This window comes from Magnolia sinica, chromosome 8, assembly GCF_029962835.1.
Source record: "Magnolia sinica isolate HGM2019 chromosome 8, MsV1, whole genome shotgun sequence".
Classification (NCBI taxonomy): domain Eukaryota; kingdom Viridiplantae; phylum Streptophyta; class Magnoliopsida; order Magnoliales; family Magnoliaceae; genus Magnolia; species Magnolia sinica.
Window position 1 is genome coordinate 18,168,820 of NC_080580.1, and position 24,826 is coordinate 18,193,645.

Here is a 24,826-nt window from a genome sequence, read left to right on the forward strand (position 1 = left end):
TGGCCATTTGAGTTAGAATAGTTTATTTTAAAGGATTCAAATCATCCAACGACTAGGCTATTAGGAGACCATGGTCTGTGATCAACCATAACTAACCCGCCGCCGCGGCTGTAAACATGTGTGACCAAGGCCCGAATGCACAACGAGTGCACGTCGAGGACGTTAACCCAAAAATCATGGAAAACAGCAGCCAACGTGCAAGATTGTCCTCTTCTGATTATTTCATTCGGAAACCCAATTATCCTCATCCAAGAGAAATCATCTTGAACTGATCTATATCATCCAATGGATGATCAACACGTGTGCACGTCCAGAGTATCAACATGTGTGCATGAGCGAACCATAAACTTTCTTCTATTGGATGATCTTAACCGTGCAGATTATCTTGAAACGCTCGATTGCACAGCCGAGAAAACACTCATATTCTCCCATTTCTTGGTGGTTTGTAACTCCGAGCTCCAACTTTGCCAACCATTTTCACACTCATCACACGTAGGGCGTCAGTGTGAAAGCTACTGCATCCCGTTTCCTTCGTATTCATGAAATCGGATCCTGTTTTCTGTCTACATGGCCTTCTCCGTACTGTTGTTGTGAGATTTCAAAATCCCGACCGTTCAATCACCTTCCAATTGAAGCCAAGTTGTGTTATAAAGACCAATCACATCGTGGGAATCTCATTATTTTCTCATCATCTTTTCGTAGCCGAATGTGGTAGCTAAGAAAATTGTTACAGTAAAACCTATATTTCAAGTACACATATATATTGTTTATGTTATATGTGTTACAATTCTTCCTTAAATATTATATATATATATATATATATATATATATATTTATTTGATACATATTAGTCCTGGTGTAAATTTTTATTTTATTTTGTAAAATAGTAATTTTAAAATAAATATTAAATTTTTATAAAAATAATTTTAAGAAAAAAGGAGGAAAATAATTTCTCTCTTCCCGCCTGTTCCGAAAACAAAGTCCCACGGTACGCATTATTTACTTTTTCATGCTTTTCACGAATCTACACGCATCTGCCATGCCTACTTACTATCGTCCCCAACGGCATAGATTGAATGTGGACATTGGCGATTCGATCTGCACCGTCCCTTCTTTGGGTATAGTTTGGCCCACCGGATGGGTCGAGCTGCCTCAGAACCGTGTATGTCCCACTGCGGCCTACCTTGTGCACGGCTTAGATGTTCCACGCAGTGGCACGTGTGCTGCGTATGTGGCTGGCTATCCATCTTTTTAACCATTTCCCTCCTCTCTTTCTATCTCCCCTTTCAGCATCTGAGGGTTTTACGCTTTCCTCCTCTCTCCAAAACCCCCGAAAACAAAGAGAATGGAATCCTTCAGCAAAATCCAGCCTCCTCTCCAACTCTCTCTTCCCAATCGTTCTTTCCCAAAACCCCCCTTCTCTTCTGTTTTCTTTCCAAAAACACCCTCCTCCAAACCCCCTTCTACCAAAACCCCGTTCAAAACCCACAAATCCTTCCTCCTCAAATCATCCTCTTCTTCCTCCCATCACCCCCAAACCCCCTCATCTTTACCAAAAAAGCCTTCTTTTTTACCAAAACAATCCTCTGCCCTCCTCCCTTCTACAAAAAACCCCCTCCCATCCCTCCTCAAATCCATTTCCATCTCCCTCGTCACTGCCGCCGCCCTATTCTTTACCCGCTTCAATCACAACCGTTGCATTGCGGCGCTCCCCACCACAGCCCCTCCATCCACCGCCCGTTCGTCTGATGCCACCCCCGAGTCGGAGAAAGAAAGAGAGAGATCCCTTGAAGAGTTCTTGGACTCCCACCCCGACGACGTAAGCTCGCTCAGAGCCCTTATGGAGATAAAGATCAAGCTCCAAAAACTTCCGGAAGCAATTGACATCATCGATCGTCTAATTGCCCTTCAGCCCATAGAGTCGGAATGGCCGTTGCTGCGGGCCCACCTCCACCTCTATGGTGGGGAAGTTGAGACCGCCAAATCTGCATTCGAGGAGATAATCTCCACTGACCCTTTTCGTGTTGAGGCCTACCATGGCCTCGCGATGGCCGCTATGCAATCCGAGCCGCAGGACCTCGAGGCACTGATGAAGAGAATTGAGGGTGTGATTGAGCGGTGCAAAAAGGAGAAGAAGGGGGAACTGAGGGAGTTCAAATTGCTGGTGGCACAGGTGCGGGTGATTGAAGGGAAGTATGAAGAGGCATTGAAGGTCTATCAGCAGCTTGTGAAGGAGGAGCCGAGGGATTTCCGCCCTTATCTGTGTCAAGGCATTATATATACATTGTTGAGGAAGATGGATGAGGCAGAGAAGCAGTTTGAGAAGTACCGCCGGCTTGTGCCGAAGGGGCATCCCTATGCAGACTATTTCGATGATAATGTGCTTGCTACGAAGGTGTTTTCACAGATGGCGGAGAAAGATAGGGCCGGTTTGAAGAGATGAGGGGAATTGGGATGTTGGTTTTTGAAGCAAGAGGCTGTTCGTATATAGGTAAGCTTGAATTTCTCTCTTTCTTAAAATGCAGTATGGTAGCTTCAATTTTGTTTTGAAATGCTAGTTTTCTTTTTTTTTTTTTCTTTTTTTTTTTTTTAAATTTTAAATTTTAAATTTAAAGTAGCCTTTATTTTTTTATTTTTGTTTCAGGTTGTGTAGTTAAATGAGAGAAAATTGCGTTCATAGTTTTTAGTGAGATAATGTGATTCTTTGGGTTTTGCAAAATTTCTTTTAGCTTCTCTCTCTCTCTCTCTCTCTCTCTCTCTCTCTCTCTCTCTCCCTCTCTCTCTCTCTCTTTGCACTATAAATTCAGTGTAGTGGAATTGCCCAATTCAGACTGTTGCTAAATAAAATATGAAGAGAGTGGATCTCAAACACGCATGGAGTTCTCTGGGTTTTTGGTGACAGCTGATGTGCATCTGAAAGTAGCTCTTCTCCACTTCCAATTGGGGACTGTCCATTCAATGAGTCATGGGCTTGCATGTTACGGTTGAATATCCTTTTCCGGCATCTTGAATATCCTTTTCCTGCAAGTTGAGATAAAAATCTCTGGTGACTTTGTTTCCAGTATTGAGACCAATCGACACCTATCTTCACTGTGATCGAGGGGATGTGCTGGATGCCTCCCTGTTTGTCAGTGTAGGAGGTCAGTTAAGATTCATGAAAAAGAAAAAGGAATCAATTATCCACTCACAGGAGAATCCTTTCCTGCATCAAGCACACTATGTTTTTAACATTTAATTAGATCGAATAATCATTTGAATTATGAACCGAGCTCGTTGCTCCACTTCGTGGTGATTTCTTCTTTCAGCAGAAAAACAATGGATAGGGGGAATGTGCTGGATGCCTCCCCATTCATCGTTTCTTGTGCTGACTGAATGGAATCCAAGCGGGATCTTTTTGCTATGCTGGGATCAATTTCTGTCGCTTCATCAGATTCTCTTTTGTGGCCGATGCTAGGTTTGAATGGAAGGTAGTACATCATAAGAAGAAAATCTCTGGTAATGGACTGTTTACAGTGTTTGTGGCTGGTTTTTGTCTTAGGCGGGGGTGATAATGTTGCAGAAGTTTTCTAAAGTATGGGAAGTTGGTAGAGATGGTGGTGTCCAAACATTGAGACTCGCATAAGCTTAGAATGTGTGCCTTTTTCAGATTTAGCTATTTGGACCACTCATTTAAGGCCATAGATGTGCGTAAGATAGGATGGTGGACGAGTGGAGACTTGTGGCAAACATAGCTCAAACAGGAAAGTTGGGGAGAGAAATGGACAGAAAATTTGCAACAAATCTGACCTTCGTCACGACCTATTTGGAGAAACCCTTCATCCCCTCCCTTGGAGATGAGATGCGAAGCCCCTCGTCTAAACTCCTATATGAGTGTAGTCTTAGGATCCTTTGCAAACAACAAGTCAAGCTTGCAAGGAGATGATAAACGACAAGATCAATATGGTGGTAAAAAAACTCTCTAGCTAGGGAGTGATGACTGATCCTAAGCTCTTGTGTTATTGGAACAGTGGATTTCAGCAGATTCTCACTAGAAGAGGTCCATGAGTGGATACTGGATAAATGGGCGATGGCTATTCTGGTGGGTATAATATGTTGGAGGTCAGTCCTCACCATTCTCCCATTGGAGAGCAAGGTTTCGAGAATCTTAAAGGAGGGATGGGGTAAGATGGGAGGCCTGGTTATCGACCTATGTAGATGGAGTGAGTGTTTAAGGTCTGTGGGTAAGGAGATTTGGGTGGATGTTTGGGGAGTGCCGCTCCGTGCATGGAATGTGGACACCTTCTTGGCCTTGAGGTCTTGCTTTGGGGAGGTGTTGGAGTTGACCCTGCAAAGAGAAGATGGAAGTATAGAGCATGAAAATCCTAACAAATGGCTCTGTGGAGACGTTTAATCCAATTCCTCTTATAGTGGATGAAATCATGTGGTGGAAATAAGGAAGGGGATACTTCCACTAGGTGAGAGCGGTGAAGGAAGTTCATGAGGTGGCCAGAGTAGCTAGAAGAGAGTTATAGCAATAGGTTAATGCTTTGGAGGAGGGATGGTTAGAGGAAGGAAAAGTTGGTGACATGGAGGGGGGTGGAATAGGTGGCGGCATTCGAATGGAAGGAATGTTTGATGATGAGACAGTACTATGGTCATGTGGCAACTTTGAGGGGGTTAGGGGTTATCAAAGGACATAAGGAGAGAGAGTGATGTAGGATAATGGAAACTATCCTAGTTTGCAAGATGAGAGATCAATTACACATTAATTTCAGCAATCAACATTTAAATTAAGCACATCCACATAATAGATTTGGAAATTCAAATTTATAACACGAAGATCTTAGGTTATCACATACGTGGTGCAAGAAAATATAAAATAATTCAAGAGTGGCCCACTTGGAAGTATGGACCTTCCAATCTATCGTGGGTAGTGCAACAACCACGTGAATAGACAATGATGCAAGCAAAATTCTGGTTTGGGGAAAGTTTCACAAAAAAATCAAATTTTCATTAAGGTTTTGTATTCATGGATGGAGATTTAGGAATGGGGTTTTTTGGGGATTTAAAGGATATAGGGCTTAGGGAGTTTTGGAGGGAAATCAAAGAGGGAAAACCCCAAACGGGGGTCCACATGTGACTGCTCGTACGGACGTACGTGCAATTCGACACATGGCTAGGTAAAGGGGAAGAAAGAGAGGGAGGTTTGAGTGGGCTTTTGATGGGTTTAGAAGGTTGTAATGGAGGGGAATGAGGAAGACGAGAAGAAGACTAATATCTTTTGAAGAAGAGAAAGATGAAGAATGCACCTTGGAGAATCCACCACTAAACAAGCCTCTACCCTTCCACAATTTAATTGGAAGGGAGAGTTTCTCACAAACCCTAAAACACGAGGAAAATTCCTTTACATGAGAGAGCTTCTCTCTTTTTTTCTCAATAACTCCACTAGGGTTGGACGTCTACCTCCGACGTGCTTTTATAATTAAAAATTTGTAATAATTACAACTATGCCACTTACTTAAGTGAGATGACCCATCTTCCAAAATAAGAAAACTAAAACACTTATTATTAATATCATCCATCAAATAATTCCTAAAAATAACAAAAAACATAAATGAAGCAAGATCAGAGTCCAAGGGGCTTATATCTGAAAAATCTGGTGGCCCAATGGCCTGATCGACAAGATCCAATGGTTGGATCGACACAAAATAAAAATCTTATGACTAAAATGGTCTCCTAAGCAGTCCATATGCATCATCCCAAAGTGGGGTATTCTTGATGCACGTCTAATGCATGAGAATGCATGTGGGGTCTTCAAAATGGCCCGGTGGGCCCTATCTGGAACTCGTCTCCTATTCACAAAGAAAGCCGTACTGATGTGGGTTGTCGCTTCCGTCTCTGGTCCACTTGAGTAGGTCCTCTGATGTCCCCATCAGAGATGGTAGCTAGAGAATTAAATGCTTTAAAAAGGTAGTGGTTGTGTGTTAAAGGAGTGCCTCTCACCAACATAGAGACAACTGTCATGAGGTGCGTTTGGGTTGTAAAAAGGTGGTGACGCGGCATAGGAAAGACCATATATTAGTTCCCCTTAAAAAAAGAAAGTCATATTGCGAAATTTTGACTAATTGTGAGATGATGTTTGTGCTAATGAGATGGGAGAGGAAACCCAAATCAAATCATGCCAGACTCGTGTGAAGGACAACCGCAGGCATGAACCTGAAGTTGTGAGGGGGGAGTGTTGATTAGTGCGTAACTTGATTTCAGGCATGCGTGTTTGATGCTAGGAAGGAAGCATTGTTGGATGGAAATATCCTGTTGCAACCGATGACTCAAATGACGTGGAGATGATAGTGTGGAGTTAGAGGGTCAAGGATTTGTGGATGGTGGGTCTCGTTTGTCTTCAGTGGTAGCTTTGGGTAGCTGTTTGGGCTTGCCAAAAGTGGTCCACAATCTAGGGGATTGTTGTGAAGTTCAACCTTTTAGGGAAGAGCTTGGATTGTTGGATAATCGGGTTTGAGAATCATCAGCGCAAGGGTGGCTAAGAATCCGCCTTCTACACCTGCTTCCTCAAAGACATTGTCATCATTGTTGCAATCTGCGACTTGTGGAATTTGCCAAACATATTCAGATCAGTTTCTTGTATAGACGACATCTATGTCGGTAGTGTCAAAAGTGGTAGATGATGTGGAATTGAGTTCGATAATGATTGAAGGTGACTAGAGGTTTCGAAGGATCTCAACACTTGGAAAACATTGATGACTTAGAGGATAATCTAGATATGGGAGACTTCAACAAAAATTGGGTCTATCGTTTGGAGGGGAGACCCATGAGATTGACACTATCTTCAAAGACCTAAAAGAAATGGATGTGAGAGAGAAGGAGAGAGGGTCCACATGAAGGTTCAGAGAAAGGTTAAGGAGAGGACAGCCCAACGGCAAGAAGGATCACAAGATAGGAAGATGGGAAATAAAAAATGTATATAGAAGGAAGTAGAAAACTAAGATAGGAAGGAGGGGAGGAAGGCTTACTCAAAGGTATCACCATGAAGGTTGTCTCATGAAACATCTCCGGTCTTGGTGATAGAGATCGAAGAAGGTGTGTTAAAGATTTGCTAAGAAAGGTGGAGAATATTTTGTTGCAAGAATTGAAGTTGGAGGACATTATGGTGAATGTAACTAACGAGATTTGGGGGGAGTCAAATAAGGATTATGTTTTCCTCCCTTTTGTAGGAGCGATTGGTGGAATAATGCCTTGTGGAATAGTGATATGATTTTGCTAGTGGATGTCCACATGGGAATTTATTCACTCTCTTCGAGATGTCACTTGGTTGGGGAGGAATTCTTATGGGCATTGACAACATGTATCGGCCCAATGATCCTAAATTGAGAAACAACTTTTGGAATGAGCTGTTTGAGATTAAGGGTAGGTGGAATCTTTTGTGGTGTTTAGGAGGGGACTTCAATACAATCCCATTTAGGTAATGAGAAGTTGGGAGGAAGCAGGGTGACAAACTCTATGAGAAAGTGTGCTGCCTTTGTTGATAGCAATAACCCAATCTTCCTCTAAATGGGGGCCATTTCGCCTGGTTTAATAATTAAGACAAACTCGTTAATGTAAGCTCGATAGGTTCCTCATCTCTCATGAGTGGAAAAGTCATTTTTCAGGGCTACTGTAATCAGTTTTCCCACAACCAACATCAGATGGTGTTCTAATTTGTTTAGAAACTTCAGGCATATTAAGCGACTTGATTGCCTTTCGTTTCCAAAACTGGTGGGTGAAGCAGAATGGCTTTGTGGAAATGTCAGCAGGATGATGGAATGAGTAGAGGGTCAGGGGATGGGTGTGATTTTTGGATGATGAAGAAACATTAAGATGTTAAATCTAAGTTGAAAGATTGGAGTAGGCCCACTTTTGGGGCTGATGCTAGAAAAAGAAGCTTCTAAGTATATCATTAATTATATTAATAGGGAGGAAGAGCGGTGAGCCTCGAGGTATATAGGGTGGTTCTTAGGGAGGCCTCTAAGTATATCATTAATTATATTAATAGTGAGGAAGAGCGGTGAGCCTCGAGGTATATAGGGTGGTGCTTAGAGATCCTTAAGAGGGAGGAGGAAAGCTATAGGCAAAAGTCCTCCCCCCCCTTTTTTTTCCATAAGATTGCAAACGGTAGAAGAAGGGTGAACTATATTCATAAGATCCGTGCGGCAGATGACACCTTCGAGGAAGATCCTTTGTTGAGAGAGGCAATTGTTGGCTTTTATAGTCGACTGTGTTCTAAAGAAAATATCTCGAGGCCTAAATTGGAAGGCCTTCCTTTTCGGCTAGTTATGAAGTTGGATGCCAATTGACTTGAGAGGGGTTTTTTCCGAGGAGATTCGGATAGTGGTGTGGAGGTTGGATAAACACGAGGCCCCTGGGCTGAATGACTTTTTCTTTACTTTTTTTTTTTCCAAGAATGTTGGTAGGTTATCAATATCAACAAAGATTTCATGTGTTTTATGAGGGAATTTTGTGATTGGGCTATCTTAAGGGCCTTAATGCTACCTTTGTGGCCTTTCATCTTAAGGGCCTTAATGATAGAAGATGCATCTAATATTAAGGATTATAGGTTGATAGGTTTGGTTGGGGGAGTTTATAAGATTCTTGTTAAGATCCTTTCTTTGCGATTGAGAGAGGTCCCCTGGTTGTTCATCTCTCCTTTTCAAGGAGCTTTCGTGAAAGACACAAATTTTAGTCGGTATGTTGGTGGTCATCAAATCTATTGACTCTAGGAAAAAGAAGCTTGGAAAAGGGGATTCTTTGCAAGGAGGATATGGAGAAGGCTTACAATCACATTGATTAGGGGTTTATGCTATCCTTCTTAGAAGGATGGGTTTCAGAAATAAATGGTTCTTGTGGATCAAGGAATGTGTGAGCATCTTTTTTAATTCTAGTTAATGGCTCGCTGGTGGGGTTCTTTTAGAGCTCAAGAGGGTTGCGGCAAGGGGATTTTCTATCACATCTCCTCTTTATTATTGTGGCGGACGGCCTTAACTTATGTAAAGAGCATTGGACCTTGGTTCTGTTCAGGATTTTAAAGTGCGTAGACCAAAGATAAAGGTATCTTACCTCCAATTTGTAGATGGTCCCATATTCTTTGCGTCACATCTAAGTGTCAAAAGAAGCATATTAAAGGTGTCTTGAGATGTTTTGAATCGAAACATGAGCGAAAGTGTGGCGGAAGAGGTGGGAATGGAGGATAGAGAAGTGGCGACTCTTGCTGAAATTTTGGAGGGATATAAGGCCAATAAGCTTCCAGTAAAATACCTTGGCCTTCTGATTGGAGGAAATGCAAGGGTTCCTTTGTTCTAGGATCCGGTGGTTAGCCCCGGATTGAGAAAAGATTGGCCAAGTGGAAGTTGTATCTATCTGTTGGTGGTAGAATATGCCTCATCAAAAGCTGCCCTTCTTAATTGTTCTGTTTTAGTCTCTATTCTTGTTCATGATGCCGGCTAAGGTGTGTAGGAGAATTGAGAAGTTACAACGGGACTTTCCGTGGGAAGGTCGGAATGAGGGTCACAAGTTCCATTTGGTTAATTGGGTAGAGGTGTAACAACCTAGGAAGGATGGAGGTCCTTGGTTGGCAAATATAAAGGAGAAGAACTGGGAGCTTGCTAATGGTGATGGAGATTTGGAGACGAGACGGGTGTTGTGGAGAGATGTAATACATAAGAAATATGGAGAATTGGGTGGAGGTGGTTGTTTTCCTAATAGGGTGGAGAATCTGGTTGGATTTTCTATAGGGTGATTAGCAAGACGCCCGATCAAGGCATTACAAATCATCCCAGTAAAGTGGGAAATTTGATAATAGTTTGTTGCAGATTTTTGGTGGGTGGGTGTTCCAAAATTAGCTTCTGGAAGGATATTTGCGTAGGGGATGGAAATTTGGCTATGGCGTTCCGGTTGATTTTCTCCATTGCGATGAACAAAGATGCAAGTGTAAGGGATTGTTACGAATCATTAGGGGATTCCATGGCTTAGAATGTTGACCTTTGTAGGAATTTAAATGAGGAAGGTTTGAGAGACCTCACCGCTCTCTTGGGCATCCTGCAGGAGGTTAGTATTGATCCTTCATTTGAAGATACTAAGGGCCTGTTTGGGAGGGTGGATATGGAACCCCCTAGATTTGAAATCCTCCTATTGTGTTTTGCACCTTGGATTGGGAATCAACTTTAATACAAAAGTAGCTATGCATGGTATATTTACAGGGGTTTGAATTTAATTACTAAATCAACTCTAATATCTCTAATTAGTGATGTATGTAATGTTTAACATAATGGTTGTAATAAGCCCACTGAAATATATGCTTTGCTCGAAAATGATGAAATTCCAAGTCTCGGATGGGCCACAAGCACAAGATCATGTATGAGTGACTAACCAATGATGTTTAACTGTTGATTTACATGGACAATGTTTGGACAGTGCTGATCATCATATTAAAGGAATTATAGTGATGCAATTGATAATCTAATTGTTTTGGGATATCATTAGTGGGCCATGTGCCCAATACAATAATAGTCTGGTGACACACATGTTACACATGCAACTCTTGGAAGGATTTTAGATGTAATCCAAGTTGTCATCGAGGATTTCAAACCCCCTCTTTGAGGGGATTTCAAAGCCCCATGTAATCCAAGCTGTAACTGAGGATTTCAAACCCCCTCTTTGAGGGGATTTCAAAGCCCCATGTAATCCAAGCTGTAACTGAGGATTTCAAACCCCCTCTTTGAAGGGATTTGAAACCCCAAGTTACTTTATGCTGCCAAACAACCAGGGGATTTGAAATCCCCTCAAATCCCCCCAAATCCATGGTGCCAAACGACCCCTAAGTTTTGGAAGTTGGTGTCCAATTGTCAGTTTTCAGTTAAATCCTCCTCTAAAATCCGCATCTCAGGTGATCCTCACTACTCCCGTGCTAATATTTGGAGAGCCCCCATCCCCCCTCGACTGCAGGCTTTTACATGACTAGCTGCAACAAATAAGGCCCTTGTGATGGATAACCTTAAAAAGAGAAATATGGTGATGGACTGATGGCTAATATGTGCATTATGTGTAGGAAAAGTGAGGAATCAGTGGACCATTTTTTCCTGCGTTGTCTGACAGCTAGTGTTTGTTGGGATCATTTCTTCAAGTTGTTTAGAGTCAACTGGGTTTAGAAAGATAGCTTTCAGAGGTTATGGCAGTGTGGACTTTAGGCCCTTTCTCTGATCAGGGTAGACACAATTGGGATCTCTTCCCCTTCGCTATTATGTGGGGGCTATGGAAGGAAAGGGATGCAAGAATTTTTGAATAAAGTGTCACCGAGATGGTGCTATCTTATTCTATAGTGTCTTTAGTTCTGGAATGGGTCATTTGTCTTCTAGAATTCTCTGGAAATTGGCGGCTGAGCTTTTAGATGTAACTGGGATTCAAATGTCCTTGGGTGATTGGCCGAGGTTCTGGTCCCCTGTTTTTGTTTTTTGTTTATGGTTGCTTTTTTGCTTTTAGGCGTCCAATGTCTGGTGTTTGTTCCTTTCTTGTAGTGGAGTGACGATAGGGTCACCTTCCTATGCACTTTGTATTTTTCTGATGCTTGTTTAATGACATTTTCATCTTCTCAAGAAAAAAGAAGAAGAATTCTAGTTTAAGATTTTGTTTGACATTGCCAAAATTTTAATTTGCAGTGCTTATGATGGTAGATTAAGGGCTTGTTTGATTTTTTTAAATTCTTGGTAAATACCCTGTAAATGGGTAATAATTACTTCCTCAGGTATTTACAACATTTTTCCTAATGCTTGATTTGACTGTCTACTTTTACACGCAAAAATCGAGAAAGCTGCAAAATATGTGGGTCCCACCGTGATGCATGTCGCTTATTCAAACCATTCATCCATTATGCCAGCTGAATTTATGGCATGAGCCAAAAAATGAGGCTTATCCAAAGCTCAAGTGGACCATGCCACAGGAAAAAAGGAATCGAACACTTACCGTTAAAAACTTCTCGGGGCCACTGTTTCTTTTGGTGTGGGCCACTAGAGTGTTGGATCTGCCTCATTTTTCGGCTCATGCCTAAAAATGTTGTGGAAAAACAGATGGACGGAACGACTGTATCATATACATCACCTTGGAGTCCAAAATTTTAAACTAACTTTTTTGAACCGATTTCCAAAGCAGAAATTCAAATGAATTTTCAAATGGGGCGAAAGGGTAATAATTAGTTAATTACCCATTTACCGGGTATTTACACCTGCTTTGGCCTGTTTGATTTTCCAAATCTCATTTAAATGCATTGTGAATTACTAATTATTACTCCACCCAGTTTGAAAATGCACTTGTATTTCTGTTTTGCAAACTGGGTCAAAATGACTAGTTTAAATTTGTGGGCCCCACCATGATATATATGATATATCTGCGCCGTTCATCCATTTTAGCGTAACATTTTGGGGCATGAGCCGAAAAATGAGTCCGATCCAACACTCAAGTGGCCCACACCAAATGAAACAGTGGCACCGATAAATTTTTAATGGTAAATATTTGATTCCCTAAATCCTGTGGTGTGGTCCACTTGAGCTTTGTATCAACCTCATTTTTCTGGTCAAGCCCTAAATTCAGCTGGCATAAAGGATGGATGGTGTGGATAAACCAAAAACATCACGGTGGGCCCCACATATAATTTGGTAATGTCCTTGGTTTTAGAGCTAAAAAAGTAAGTGTCAAATCAAGCATTGGTAACAATGCGGTAATTACAAAGTGAAGTAATTATTACCCAGTTACAATGTATTTACTAAGGGTCAAACATGCCCTAAATGTGGTACTCTGGTAGATCAATGTTTCAAAACCTGGACCATATGTGGACTGTTTTTGGGGATGGATCGGTCCAGCTGCCAGTCCAACTGATCAGGTCCGGAATTCTGTTTAAGCGAAAACTATTAGAAATGGAAGGAATTAACAAAATAACAAAATGTGCTACTGGGTAGTGGTTAGAGCACTTGATTTTCAAGTCATGAGTTCAGCTTTTGACTGACAGGTTTTATGGTAAGACGGCTTGTTTTGGTGGTCTTTCCAGTCCAAACTGGTCCCACTGTCCATTTTGGGTCAAGGTTTAAAACAATTTGGGTAGTATTGATTATATGAAACTGGAGTTACTTAGTTACTGACAGATTTGATGGCTTGAAGAGGAATTTTATTTGTGGTTTCGTCATGGTTTTGTTTTTTTAGTATTGCTAATAATGCAGCATCCTTCTTGGGCCTGTGTAGTTTAGCTTATTGGAATCCCCTGTGCTCCATTTCTTAGTAGCCCTTCTTGGTTGTGCTATTAGAAGCCAGTCATGTCTTTTCTTTATAGTCGATTCACGATTTGAAATCTCTTTGAGCCAATTTTGTTGCTTTTGCACCAAAGTTCGACTCCCAAGGACGGGCTTTTTTATTTTATTTTTATCGAGGCCTAGCAATGGACGCTCAGACCATCTTGTTTGTTGGGTTTTGGAGAGTTTGGAAGGGATGTACTTAAACTTTGGAGGATATGAAAGGAAAGTCGAAAGAGAATAGAGAACAACTTTCTTGCATTCTATGTTCAAGTTCCTTTTAGTCATCTTATGGTGGTGCTTTTAGGCATCATTTGGATTACAAAACTTGGTTTCTACTTTCTAGAAAACCATATTATTATGGGCTTGTTAGCTAACGTTGTTAGGATAGGATAGAGAGAGATGAGCAGTTGTACCTACAATTGTATTGCTTTTGATAACCATGGTAGGTAGATTATGCATATTTGTTAAGTATGCTCAACAATTGTAATCCTTGTTTATATATTTGGTGTTCTAGTGCAATAGATACACGAATTTTTTTCATAGTGTAATCTATAGATTAACATGGTATTAGAGCTACGGTTTTGATCCCTCCAACCACCGTCGGTCACAATTCCATCATTCTTTGATGATCATGGTTAACAAACTCAAGAACTCGTTCAATCTAAGTTGAGTTAGGACTTGCCCAAGTTGGGGGTGAATCAGGTTGACTTGGCCGAGTAGGGGGATGCAAGCTGCATCAAGGCCTAGTCAATTTGCACCGTTGATCTAAAGATAGTTCGTGATCTTACCATTCAAAGACTAGTGTTTTCAATGCATCGCACAAGGATCATTATAGTTGATCTAGGTGGACTACTATTTGGATTGAGCCAAGGTCGAAGATTACTGACTCTTCTTATAGAGATTTGCATCTTTGACCTAAATGGACAAATTCGATGGTTTGGATTGTTTCCAGCTTTTGGACCACTTGGATTCATCAAATTAAAGAGATCATCACAAGGTGGGCCACAATCTCAAGCACATTGGGATCCAATTTCAACCCCAATAAACCCCAAATTAGACTAATAGGCGCTATGGCACAACTATCTATTGAAATCCTATTCATAAACTTGCAACCCATTTTTTATGAGTCAAGCAATGTCGAAATGGTGTAAAATTGGTATTGTTTGAAAGCCTATCTAGTCAATATTCCAATGGACCCTAATACATGCAAGTTCGATGTTGTATGGCTGGGATGTGATCGATTTATTGGATGACTACCAAGATGTTGCTTTTTCAAAAAATTTAGATGCGAATGAGTTTGATTCTAACTTTCTTTCTATACAACTTGTTGGCTTCACTTATTTCCAAGTCCATATGTTATCACTTAGTCCATGTGGTGCAAGAAGGTTGGCTTGAGAGATTTATAGGTCCCACGAAAAGCTAAAAAGTCTTAATAAGTTAGAAGATAGTACGTGTTTCAAGTTATTGCTTTCCAATTTTTCATTAGTCTTTAGAACAAGTACTTTATGATTAGTTGAGAGAGCCAACACTTTTATGAATAGTGGAATTATGAAGTTTGATTGGTTGTATGGGGATTTTCATCAAGTTTCGAATATAAAATAAAGAGCACGTACATACATATGAGGTCATAGTTGATTGATTTCTAAGAAAAAATATCTTGTATCTTGTGTGTTATTATGAAATTTGAGATTCTTACTAGGCGGCAAGTTCCCGTTAGGGTCTATTTGATTAGCTGTAAATGCATGCAAACGATGGTAAATAAGTAATGATGACTTACTTCGGTATTTCCATCTAGTAAAGATGTTGCCAAGTGCAGATTTTGAAAAGAGACCGATTGCGTCACGTAAATTGTGGGTCCAACCATGATGCATGTATTTTATCCATGCCGTCCGTTCTTTTTTGTCAGATCATTTTAGGGGCATGAGCCCAAAAATGAGGCAAATCCAAAATTGTTGTAGCCCCTAAGAAGTTTTAAATGGTAGACATTTAATCCCCACAATTTTTTGTGGTGTGGTCCACATGAGCTTTGGATCTGCCTCATCTTTGGGTTCATGCCCTAAAATGATTTGAAAAAAATGAATAGACGACATGGATACAACACATACAACATGGTGGGGCTAACCTGTTACGAGTTTGAGTTTTGCTTGATTTTCGAGGTGGATTTTTGACTGTATTGCCCGTTTACATGCATTTACACCAAACCAAATAGGTCCTTGTTTTTGGTTTCCCGCTATTGAGTTGCTAGTAGGGTGACCTTATGACCTGATTAACGTGATTCATCATCATCTTACATTCGAATTTCCGTTGTCATCCCTTACGCCCGCATGTCCTTTCAACGACATGTATGTTTATCATTATTTTGTATTAAAATTGCGCATTCTTGAGCTGTGATACCACTTGATGATGGTTTGCATGGGTCATTGCGGTAACATGTACAACGGTTGGATTGAGATAGCTATGTTGATAGAATTGGCGTAAGAATCGATCTTCGAATATTTTGGCTCTGATACCAAATAATATCGACCCTACATGTTGTTGAAAGGATACACATGGGCATCAAGGAAGATAATGTGAAGTGAATGAGGGAAGCCGACAACGCATAACCAGTATTGTGATTTGACAAGCAACTCGGTGAAAAATCATGTTGATTAGGTTGGTATGGTCACCTTGTGATCAACTTAGCAATGAGAAACAAAAAACCAGGGGAACTTGCAATTCCTTGAGGAGATTGAGCATGAATCCCAATCTGATAAATCACACACAAGATGCTAGATTTTTTTCCCCTTCAGAAATCAATCAACTATGGTTGTATGGGCCCTTTATTTATATTCAAAACTAAGTGAAAATCTTAGTACATCAAAACAAGCTTTCTAGTTCTACCATCAAATAAAACAAGTGCTGAGTTGCTGACTCTCTCAACTAATAATAGTGAAATAGCTATCTTGACCAACGAAAAATAAGAAAGCAATACCTTGAAATGCATACAAATTTTTTTTTTCTTATTTAAGGAGACTTTTAGCTCTTCGTGGGACTTGTAAATCTTTTAATTTAAATTTCTTTTGCTTTATGGATTGAGTGATGTCATGTGGGCTCGTGAATGTGTGAAGTCAATGAGTTATGTGAAGAGGAATTTGGAATCTGAGTCTTGTGTCAAATTTTTGCAAAAATACAGTCTCTTGACAACTGTGTACTAAATCAGCCATATGTCAGTTATACAACAACAATATTGTATTCGTTAGAAGTTGACTCAATAAACTTTCAAATGAGACCAATTTTGCACAATTTCAACATTATTTGGTCAGCCAAAAGTGGGCTGCAAGTTTCTGAACAAGATTTGGACAATGATGGGGCCTTGGGGCCCCGATGTAAGACAACTAATCACTTGCTCTAAAAGCTCGAACTGATAAGAGTGTGGCGAATCAATCCCTTTATCTCATAGCCCAAGCCAGGCCCTCAGCTGAACCCCCCTCGTGGGTCCCATTTCACATGGGTCCCGCCTCACATAAGCCACCCGCCTCACACGGGCTGCCCATCCCGATTGTGCCCCTACTTCACACAAGCCACCCCACTCAAGCCTGGTGTGAAAATGCCCATGCATTAATCATCCTCGGTGAGGAGTATCAAACACGAGACCTCTTGCTTTTGATATCACTTTTGACGCAGGACAATTGACCACTTGCTCTAAAAGCTTGAATTAATAGAGCATGGTGAGTCAATTCCTTTATCTCATAGCCTAGGGTAGGCCCTTGGCTGAACCCCCCTCATGGTCCCCACTTCACATCGGTCCCGCTTCACACGGGCCATCCCACTTGAGCCCGGTGTGAAAATGCCCCTGCATTGGGCCCGCCCATTTGTTCTAGGGTTTGTTGTGGTTGAAATTGATCCCAAGGTGCTTGAGATTGTCAACTATCTTATGATGGTCTTCATTCCCAGATTTGATGAGTCTAAGGTTCCAGAAGCTCAAAACAATCTAGATTGTTGAATCTGTCCACCTGGTCGGAGATGAATCTTTGTGAGAAGCTTTGACCTTAGCTTAATCCAAGTAATCCAAATAGCGGTTTGCCTAGGGCAATGATGATGATTCCTATACGATGTATTGAAAACGCAAGCCTTTGAATGGTAAGATTGTGGACCATCTCAAGATTAGCGGTGGAGATTGAGTTGGTCTCGATGTAGTCGGCATTAGGGGGTGACTCATCCAAGTGACTTGCGGTGTTGAACTGGACTGGGTTCGACTAACTCCAAATCGACTTGAATGAGTTGCATGAGACTCGTTTCAGTCTTGAAACCATGCCGGTCACTATTCAACCGTCTCACTATCTATCACATACCTATATCTCCCATTTGATCTAAGCTGTCACTGTCTCTGTTTCTGCGAAACAATCGGGAGACACCCTAAACCATTGGGGGGGGGGGGGGGGGGGGGTTTAAACAGATTGAGCACCGACAATAACTGAAAACCGATAGAAGTAGGCAATGCAGATAAATTCAAATGAACAAGTAGACGAATAAATAGAGGATTAGAAGGTCCAATCCAAAGACAGACGATCATATCTAAATTCAAATGCAGGAACTGACAATTCGGTGGCAAGGACAGGTGTGCAAAACATATTTGCAGATAACAATTAGTTACTGCTTCATGTACACAATAGTTATATTTCAGATCCAACAATCACTAAATATCAGAACTATTGAGAGAAGTATGGTGAAGAGTGAACAGGTTCAACCACGAAGGCCTGACATGACATATGTCTGGTTAGAAAGGTCTGTAAAAGATGATGCGAGAACATATCAAATTGAACATGCATCGATTAAAATTGGGCTAAGTGATTAGATCAGGTGATGCTAATAAATGCTCATAAATGATGAAGATATGACGACTGTAACATAGGTTTCTAGGAACAGTGGTGATGATGACAGGTTAAGTTTGCTGTGACAACTGGCATTTGAATTCAGGTGATGGGGTGTGGATATGGTTGAAGACAACAATGAGAAGTGCCGGAGCTTGGGTTGCGATGGTGATTAAGGAGAGATGATGGGACATGGTTGTTTATGTTGCAGGAAGATCGACAATGGTGTAGGGTTGCCAATGATTGGAGAATGATCAAATGGTGATCGGATGGTGCTTGGATTGATTAGAACCGTAGCTCTAATACCATGCTACTGTATGGACTATATTGTGGATATCTTTCTTGTATCTATTGCATTAGTACACTATATATATACATACAAGGATTAAAATTGTTGAGTATATCACTCATCATATTTGCATAATTTACATACTATAATTATCGGTAGTACAACTATCCATGAATTGAGCAGATCTCATTGTTCTTGATGTCTTAAAAGAGATGCTTTTTCTTTTTTGAGCACATCGTCATGAGGATATGCTTTTCATGCTGGTCTGTTGGCTTGATTCAAATGAGGTGGAGGTGACAGATTTTCAGGAAGCAACTATCATTTGGTCATCAATCTTCTCCTAAAATCTTACCTTGGAATTTGATTTGAGCAATATCTTGTGGTTGTCCAATTTTGCTTTTGAGCTGTGGAGACTTTGCTTTGGATGAGATCCATGACATAGCATCTATGCTAGACCTTCACTCCCTCGTGGAAGGAAGCTAATGAGATCGTTGATTCTTTAGCTGAGAGAGGATGGCGAGCTTGCAGACCTATGTATCTAGGATTATTTCTTCTAGAGTGATGGAGGGAGGGAGCCAATCATTGAAATTTTTGCGAAGTAAAATCAATGGGATAGGAGCAGGGTTTGACCTGGCGCAATGCACTACTCCACCAACCCCTAGACCGAGTGTAAGAGGGTTGATGTCTGGTGGGCATCCAACAGTTGAAAATTTGTCAAGTTACCATGATAATTTCTGTTTCAAATGATGGCAAAACAGGATTTGTGAAGGGGAACCCTGAAATTGCTAGGAGAAGGCTATGATGACAACAACAATGTTGATGATAAGATTAGTATGGTATGTAGATACTGCTACCCACATCAATTTGGTCCAGGAGTGGCTTGTAAAAGTTCAACCACCACAACTTGAGTAGCGTATTTTTGCGCTAGTGGAGTGCCCATTATCAAGCCAGTCAAGAAGTGGACTCAGAGCATGTTCTTCAGTAGATGGCATGGCCTCATTGCCATGGATTTCTTGGAGAGTGATTAAGATATTTTGTTTTCCACATGAAATTGATGTTGAAGGGGGTGACATGATTGTAGTGATTTATCGGCTGTAATAATGTTCGCCACCATATATGAGTATCATTGCCATCTCTGGAAGATTAAATGAGGAAAGATGGATTATCATCAGCCCGAAGTCATTGGTTGGTGGTTCTCCGAACTTATCAAGCATGTCCGAGGAACTTCTTTCAGACCATGTAAGTTGTTGCGTTAATTGAACAAACAAGCAGTTGGAACCTATCAAATCAGTTGTCAATCGGTTGTTTGGTCAATGTTCAGCCGTTGGGTTGATTTGAAGCCTTGATCAGACCTGACTCAAATATTAATGTAAATGGGGGGTTTGCAGATTCCCACATTGATAAAAGGGTATTTGCAAATATCCACATAAAAATATTGAATTTGTGAATAACCACGTTGTTAATTTGCTGTTATTATTAATAACCACATTCCATTAGTTTTTAACTACTAACGTTAAGGGCTGTTAGAAAATGACAAAAATGCCTATATTTGTAATGCACAATGATTTGCCACTATGGCTGGTCCATGTCTTGAAAATGTTGTCTACAGGGTAATTGTAACCGTTGAGTTTTTGGCCTGAAATAGACCAGAAGAGCTACAGTAGCAGTCCGTGTTCAACTGCAGAAAAAGGCAAGACTGGTGGTTTGATCTTCCAATCTGAGAGTTCTTTTGAGGCATGGTCCATATGCAGTGGGAACAAACTAAGAGATGGTCCTGACCATGGGACCCATCTTGTTTGGTGGAGACTATAACTGGACACTGGTATACGATCCTTTAGAATATGCAACATCCTTGGGTTTTTCAGCTTGTACAAGTCAGGTTCATGGTTCAAGCATCCAATCAAGTTGATCTTACGAACCATGCCCAATATGAAACATACCACAAAATCTTCCCTCATGGGACAAACATAACCCCTTCAATTTGATGGTTAAAAAAGAATTATAGATCCTGTCCTTATCTTACTGAAAAAGACTAAAACGTGGATGGCTAGGATTTTCCAATCTTGGTTCATGGCTCATCCTTCGTGAGGACCAGCTGTTTATTGGCCTGGATCACTAAATCATGGATAGTTGGTATGATGATTCGAGCTTTACAAACCCCACATGCCCGTATACGGGGTATCTCATATACACGTGGTCTCGGCACCATGGCATATAAGCTTCAGATCAATGCACTAAATCCGGTGGGTTTCATTGTTTTGATGCTCTGGTGCTGGGGTACAACAATCAAGCTACAGTGTACATCAGATGCACCACACTTCAGGAAAAAAAGTTTATATGTGAAAAAAGTTCCCGCAAGTTTTTTAAGTTGTTCGCCTATTTTTATGACCTACTTAGAGTGTGGACCATCCTAATTTTCGGACCACGTTATGGATAGCTTGGATCTTGTGCATGTGTGTGACACTGGCACATGTGGTGGTGCATACATAATACATCAATTGCCTTGTACACAGTAGGGGTGCACACGGGTCGGTTCGGTCTGGTTTTGGGGTGAAACCGGAACCGAACCGTACCTAACGGTTCCACGATTTTTGGAACCGGAACCGGACCGTTAGCATCCTAGAACCGAACCGGAACCGGACCGTGGAAAACAGTTCGGTTCCGGATTGGTTCCATGGTTCTGGGCTTTCCAGGTGAGGCAAGTGGGTCATCTGCCAAAAGGCCCACAAGATCATTGGTCTGTTCAGTTGACGTTGGGTTCATGTATGATGGGGGCCCTAGGAATAGTCCTGTGGGCTACTGGATCTGTTCTCAAACATGAATTTCGTTTTGACAAACACCCACTTCATAAATAGAGGGGTGAATGCATCAAAACGGGGTCAGGGTGTAAAATACGTGTCCCTAATCAAATTCCAAAGAAGACAGAATGAAACCTCTCTCCAAGAAGATTAAACATCCTTTCAATGAGTCTTCTCATCCTCAGTAAACTCCACCTTAGAATCTTGACTAGTTCCTACATATCCATAAAAAAAAAAACCCATATCCCATCATCATCAATTAAAAAAAGAAAAAGGGAGATCAAAAGAAAAGAGGAATTGGGTCTCGTTGAAATGAGGTAAGAGGGCCCTAAACCAGTTTGGATCCATGGCTCCGCCCACGGTTCGGATTAACGGTTCGGATCCACGGTTCGGTTTCGGTTCTACAGGGCCCTAAACCGGAACCGATCCGTATCCAACGGTTCTTGAAATTTTGGAACCGGAACCGGAACCGGTGCTGTCTAGAACCGGACCAAACCGGACCGATCCAACAGTTTCGGTCCGGTTCCACCGGTTCGATGTGCACCCCTAGTACATAGGTGTGGGCTTAGCAAACCTCTGATGTTTCCAATCATGGATGAACAATTCCCAAAATCCTTTCTAGATGGGATAATTCTATTAGACGGATGGCATGGATCAAGCGGATGGGCCCACAAATACTTCCCCCAAATATGGTGGAAGAGGTAAAAACAAATAATTCTCCCCAGTATGGAGGGATAAGGGGAAAAATTCACTTCAAGCTTTCTTCTTCTTCTGCTCATCCTTTTTCTTCTTTCTTCTTCTTCTTCCCTGTTCTTGTTTTTGCTTCTTTGTGAATGAAAGAGAGAGAAGGGTTGAGAGAGCTAGTTGGAAGGAGGAAGAGGGAAGGAGAATAGGAGAGAACAAGAGATATGGAGAGATGGAGATGGCAAATTGGGCTAGGGTTTTTTGTAGTTTCTTGTAAGAGAGGTTTTAGGCTGGGGGTAGTTTCATCACTTAAAAAAAAGATGCCACAAAAATTAACACGATTTGGCAAAATCTAACCGAATGTGGGTGTTTGCAATAATGGGAAATTAATAATGCATTTATTTGCAAACTTATTGTTTTTATGTGGCTATTTGCAAAAAAACTATGTAAATAGATATTTAAAATAGTTAAATTTAACTATAAGTAATATAAAATGAAACTCAAATCAACAACTAACAGGTACCTTATTGGTTATGTGCATTGCTTCATTTGGTTGAAGTTGGGGGTTTGGATCCCACTCCCATCCTTCTTTATTTTTAATTGTATCTCCACTCAAGAGATGAGTGACTTGGTTTGAGTCACACCGAGTCGTGTTGAGTTGACTGAGCCAGAGCCATGGATTCGTGGCTCAATGAGTCTTTCCGAGTCTAGGCCGAGCCGGTCTCAATACTGAGTTTCCCAGTGACTCGGCTTCAAATCCTGTTGAGTTGAGTTGACTCGGACAAGTTTTGAGTGTAGTCAACAACTTTTATAATTATGGTTCGGTCCACGACTCCACATAATAGTACCCTTTCGTGGAGAATGATAATTTATGTAAAAGAAAACAAGATTACATTAATGGGACCAAGTCTAATACAAAGCATATAACATAGAACCCATATTAGACCAACAACATTAGCTTTGCTTGCAGTTGAGGAAAGCAACATGTTAAGCGTCGACTGTTTTCGTAGTATCAATATCGTTACACATATCACTGACCGGGATATGGAAACATGTATCAATATCGCTGATAATAATGCAGATGCCAGGAAATGTATCTCTGACTGAGGGAAACATGGGGGAAAAGGTGGAATTTTTCAGTGGAACTTCATGAGATAATGAAATACACATTTACATATTTAGGAATTGCAAATTGCAAAAAAGGACTGTACATAATAAAATTTCCAATTGATAGGGGCCTAAAACATGTATTGACGTAAAAAATTAGTGCAATAGTAAACCAAAATGAGTTCATTTCATACCAATAATATCATTAGAAACACAATAATCACTTAAAGCTGTTTCTAAATTAAAGACAGTCATCCGTCCATGCATGTATGCATACATCCATCCATCTATCCATACGTACACTAATACATCCATCCATCACCCATGCATACATATGCTAATAACATCCATCCATACATCCATACACGTCTATCCATCCATCCATCCATGCATACATATGTACATCTGTACATGTCTGTCCATCCATCCATACACGAATATATCCATGCATCTATGCATATAAACATGCATCTATGATCCATCCATACATGCATAACACATCCATCCATCCATCAATGCACTCATCCATTCAACCATCCATTAATGCACACATCCATATATGCATACATATTTATGAAATAAAATAATTAATTTTAAAAGTAAACAAATAATAGTTTTTCATGAAACAATGTTATTATTATTTTTAAATAAGACTTTTTTTTTTTTTTTTTGAATTTTAAACTATTAAAAAAATCCAAATATTGAAGATGAGTGGTTGAAATCCACTCTCCAACTAGATGCCCAAAAGAAATTTCGAAAAAAAACAATCTATTTTTTTTTCACAATATTTATGCATGTTTTTTTGTTTTTTTCCTTCCCAATTTTCCTCCCAAATTGATAATTCACGAAAATGGAAGACGAGTGGTCAAAATCCACTTCCCAACCAGATTCCAAAAACATTTTAAAAAAATACTAAAAAAAAGAAAAAAAGAAAAAGAAAAATCAAAATTTCTTCTAATTTTCGCAGAATTAACACACCCTTCTCAAAATTTTCCCCTAATCGAGGATTTGATTCACGAAAATATGAGTGGACATTGCCTTGTTATGAATATCTCAATGTGATATATTCACCTGCTACTTTTGGGCATTATCTTAAGAGGACATCATTAGAATTGTTTTTGTGGAATTAGTAAACATATTGCCTTGTTAATAAGCGTCTGTTTCCAATGATTCATGATGTTCGGCTGATGGCCTGCTGGTGTGTTTGTCCTATCCTGAAGGCCGGGAAAGCTTGCTCATCAAGTGAGTCACACATGCATTCAAGTAGACTTGTATATTGTGATTTTTTAGCAATCCATTTTGCATACGTTGGTTGTGTCACAACCAACAAACAATTGACCCACCGGATTTTGTAGCTATGGGCTTTTCGCCTTCTTGGCCTGGGTAGGGTGTGTTCTTGAAGATGGGGTGTTTGGAAATAGTATCACAGCCTATATATCTCACCACTGCACGATTAAACAGAGACCAATATTAAATGGATGAAATGGTGGAGGTTTAGGAGCATTGTGGAGAGGTTATTTATAGAAAATATGGTGATTTGGGGGCTGGTGGCTGGTTCCTGAATTCGGCGGTGAACTCCATGTGGTCTTCTGTGTGGAAGGCAAAAGGCTACACTGGTAGGATATCTGATCAAGCTGGTAATCAAATACTGGGAAAGGCAGGAAAATGCTGATTGATTGAGGGGTGTAGATTTTCAGTGGGTGGAGGATTGAGAATCAGATTTTGGAAGGACATATGGCTATGAGACTCGAAATTAGCAAATGGGTTCCTTTCATTCTTCTATCTGTTGACAAG

The 24,826-nt window shown here is 40.6% G+C and overlaps 1 protein-coding gene and 1 long non-coding RNA gene across 3 annotated transcripts; one reads left to right on the plus strand and one right to left on the minus strand.

The window, feature by feature from the left end:
* The first annotated feature begins 1,269 nt into the window (after positions 1 to 1,269).
* On the plus strand, positions 1,270 to 24,496 carry LOC131253022 (protein SLOW GREEN 1, chloroplastic-like). Of its 2 annotated transcripts, none has more exons than XM_058253851.1 (2): positions 1,270 to 2,491; positions 24,253 to 24,496. In XM_058253851.1, exon 1 carries the CDS (start codon positions 1,346 to 1,348, stop codon positions 2,441 to 2,443), a length of 1,098 nt encoding a protein of 365 aa, XP_058109834.1. In that variant the 5' UTR covers positions 1,270 to 1,345; the 3' UTR covers positions 2,444 to 2,491; positions 24,253 to 24,496. The 2 variants fall into 2 exon arrangements, with proteins under 2 accessions (XP_058109834.1, XP_058109833.1); XM_058253850.1 differs by lacking the exon at positions 24,253 to 24,496 and adding an exon at positions 2,645 to 2,719.
* On the minus strand, positions 2,621 to 2,881 carry LOC131253023 (uncharacterized). Its single transcript, XR_009174793.1, has 2 exons — positions 2,797 to 2,881; positions 2,621 to 2,766 (listed from the first exon to the last, which is right to left on the minus strand). It is a non-coding gene; the product is annotated as an uncharacterized LOC131253023 (long non-coding RNA).
* Positions 24,497 to 24,826: the final 330 nt, after the last annotated feature.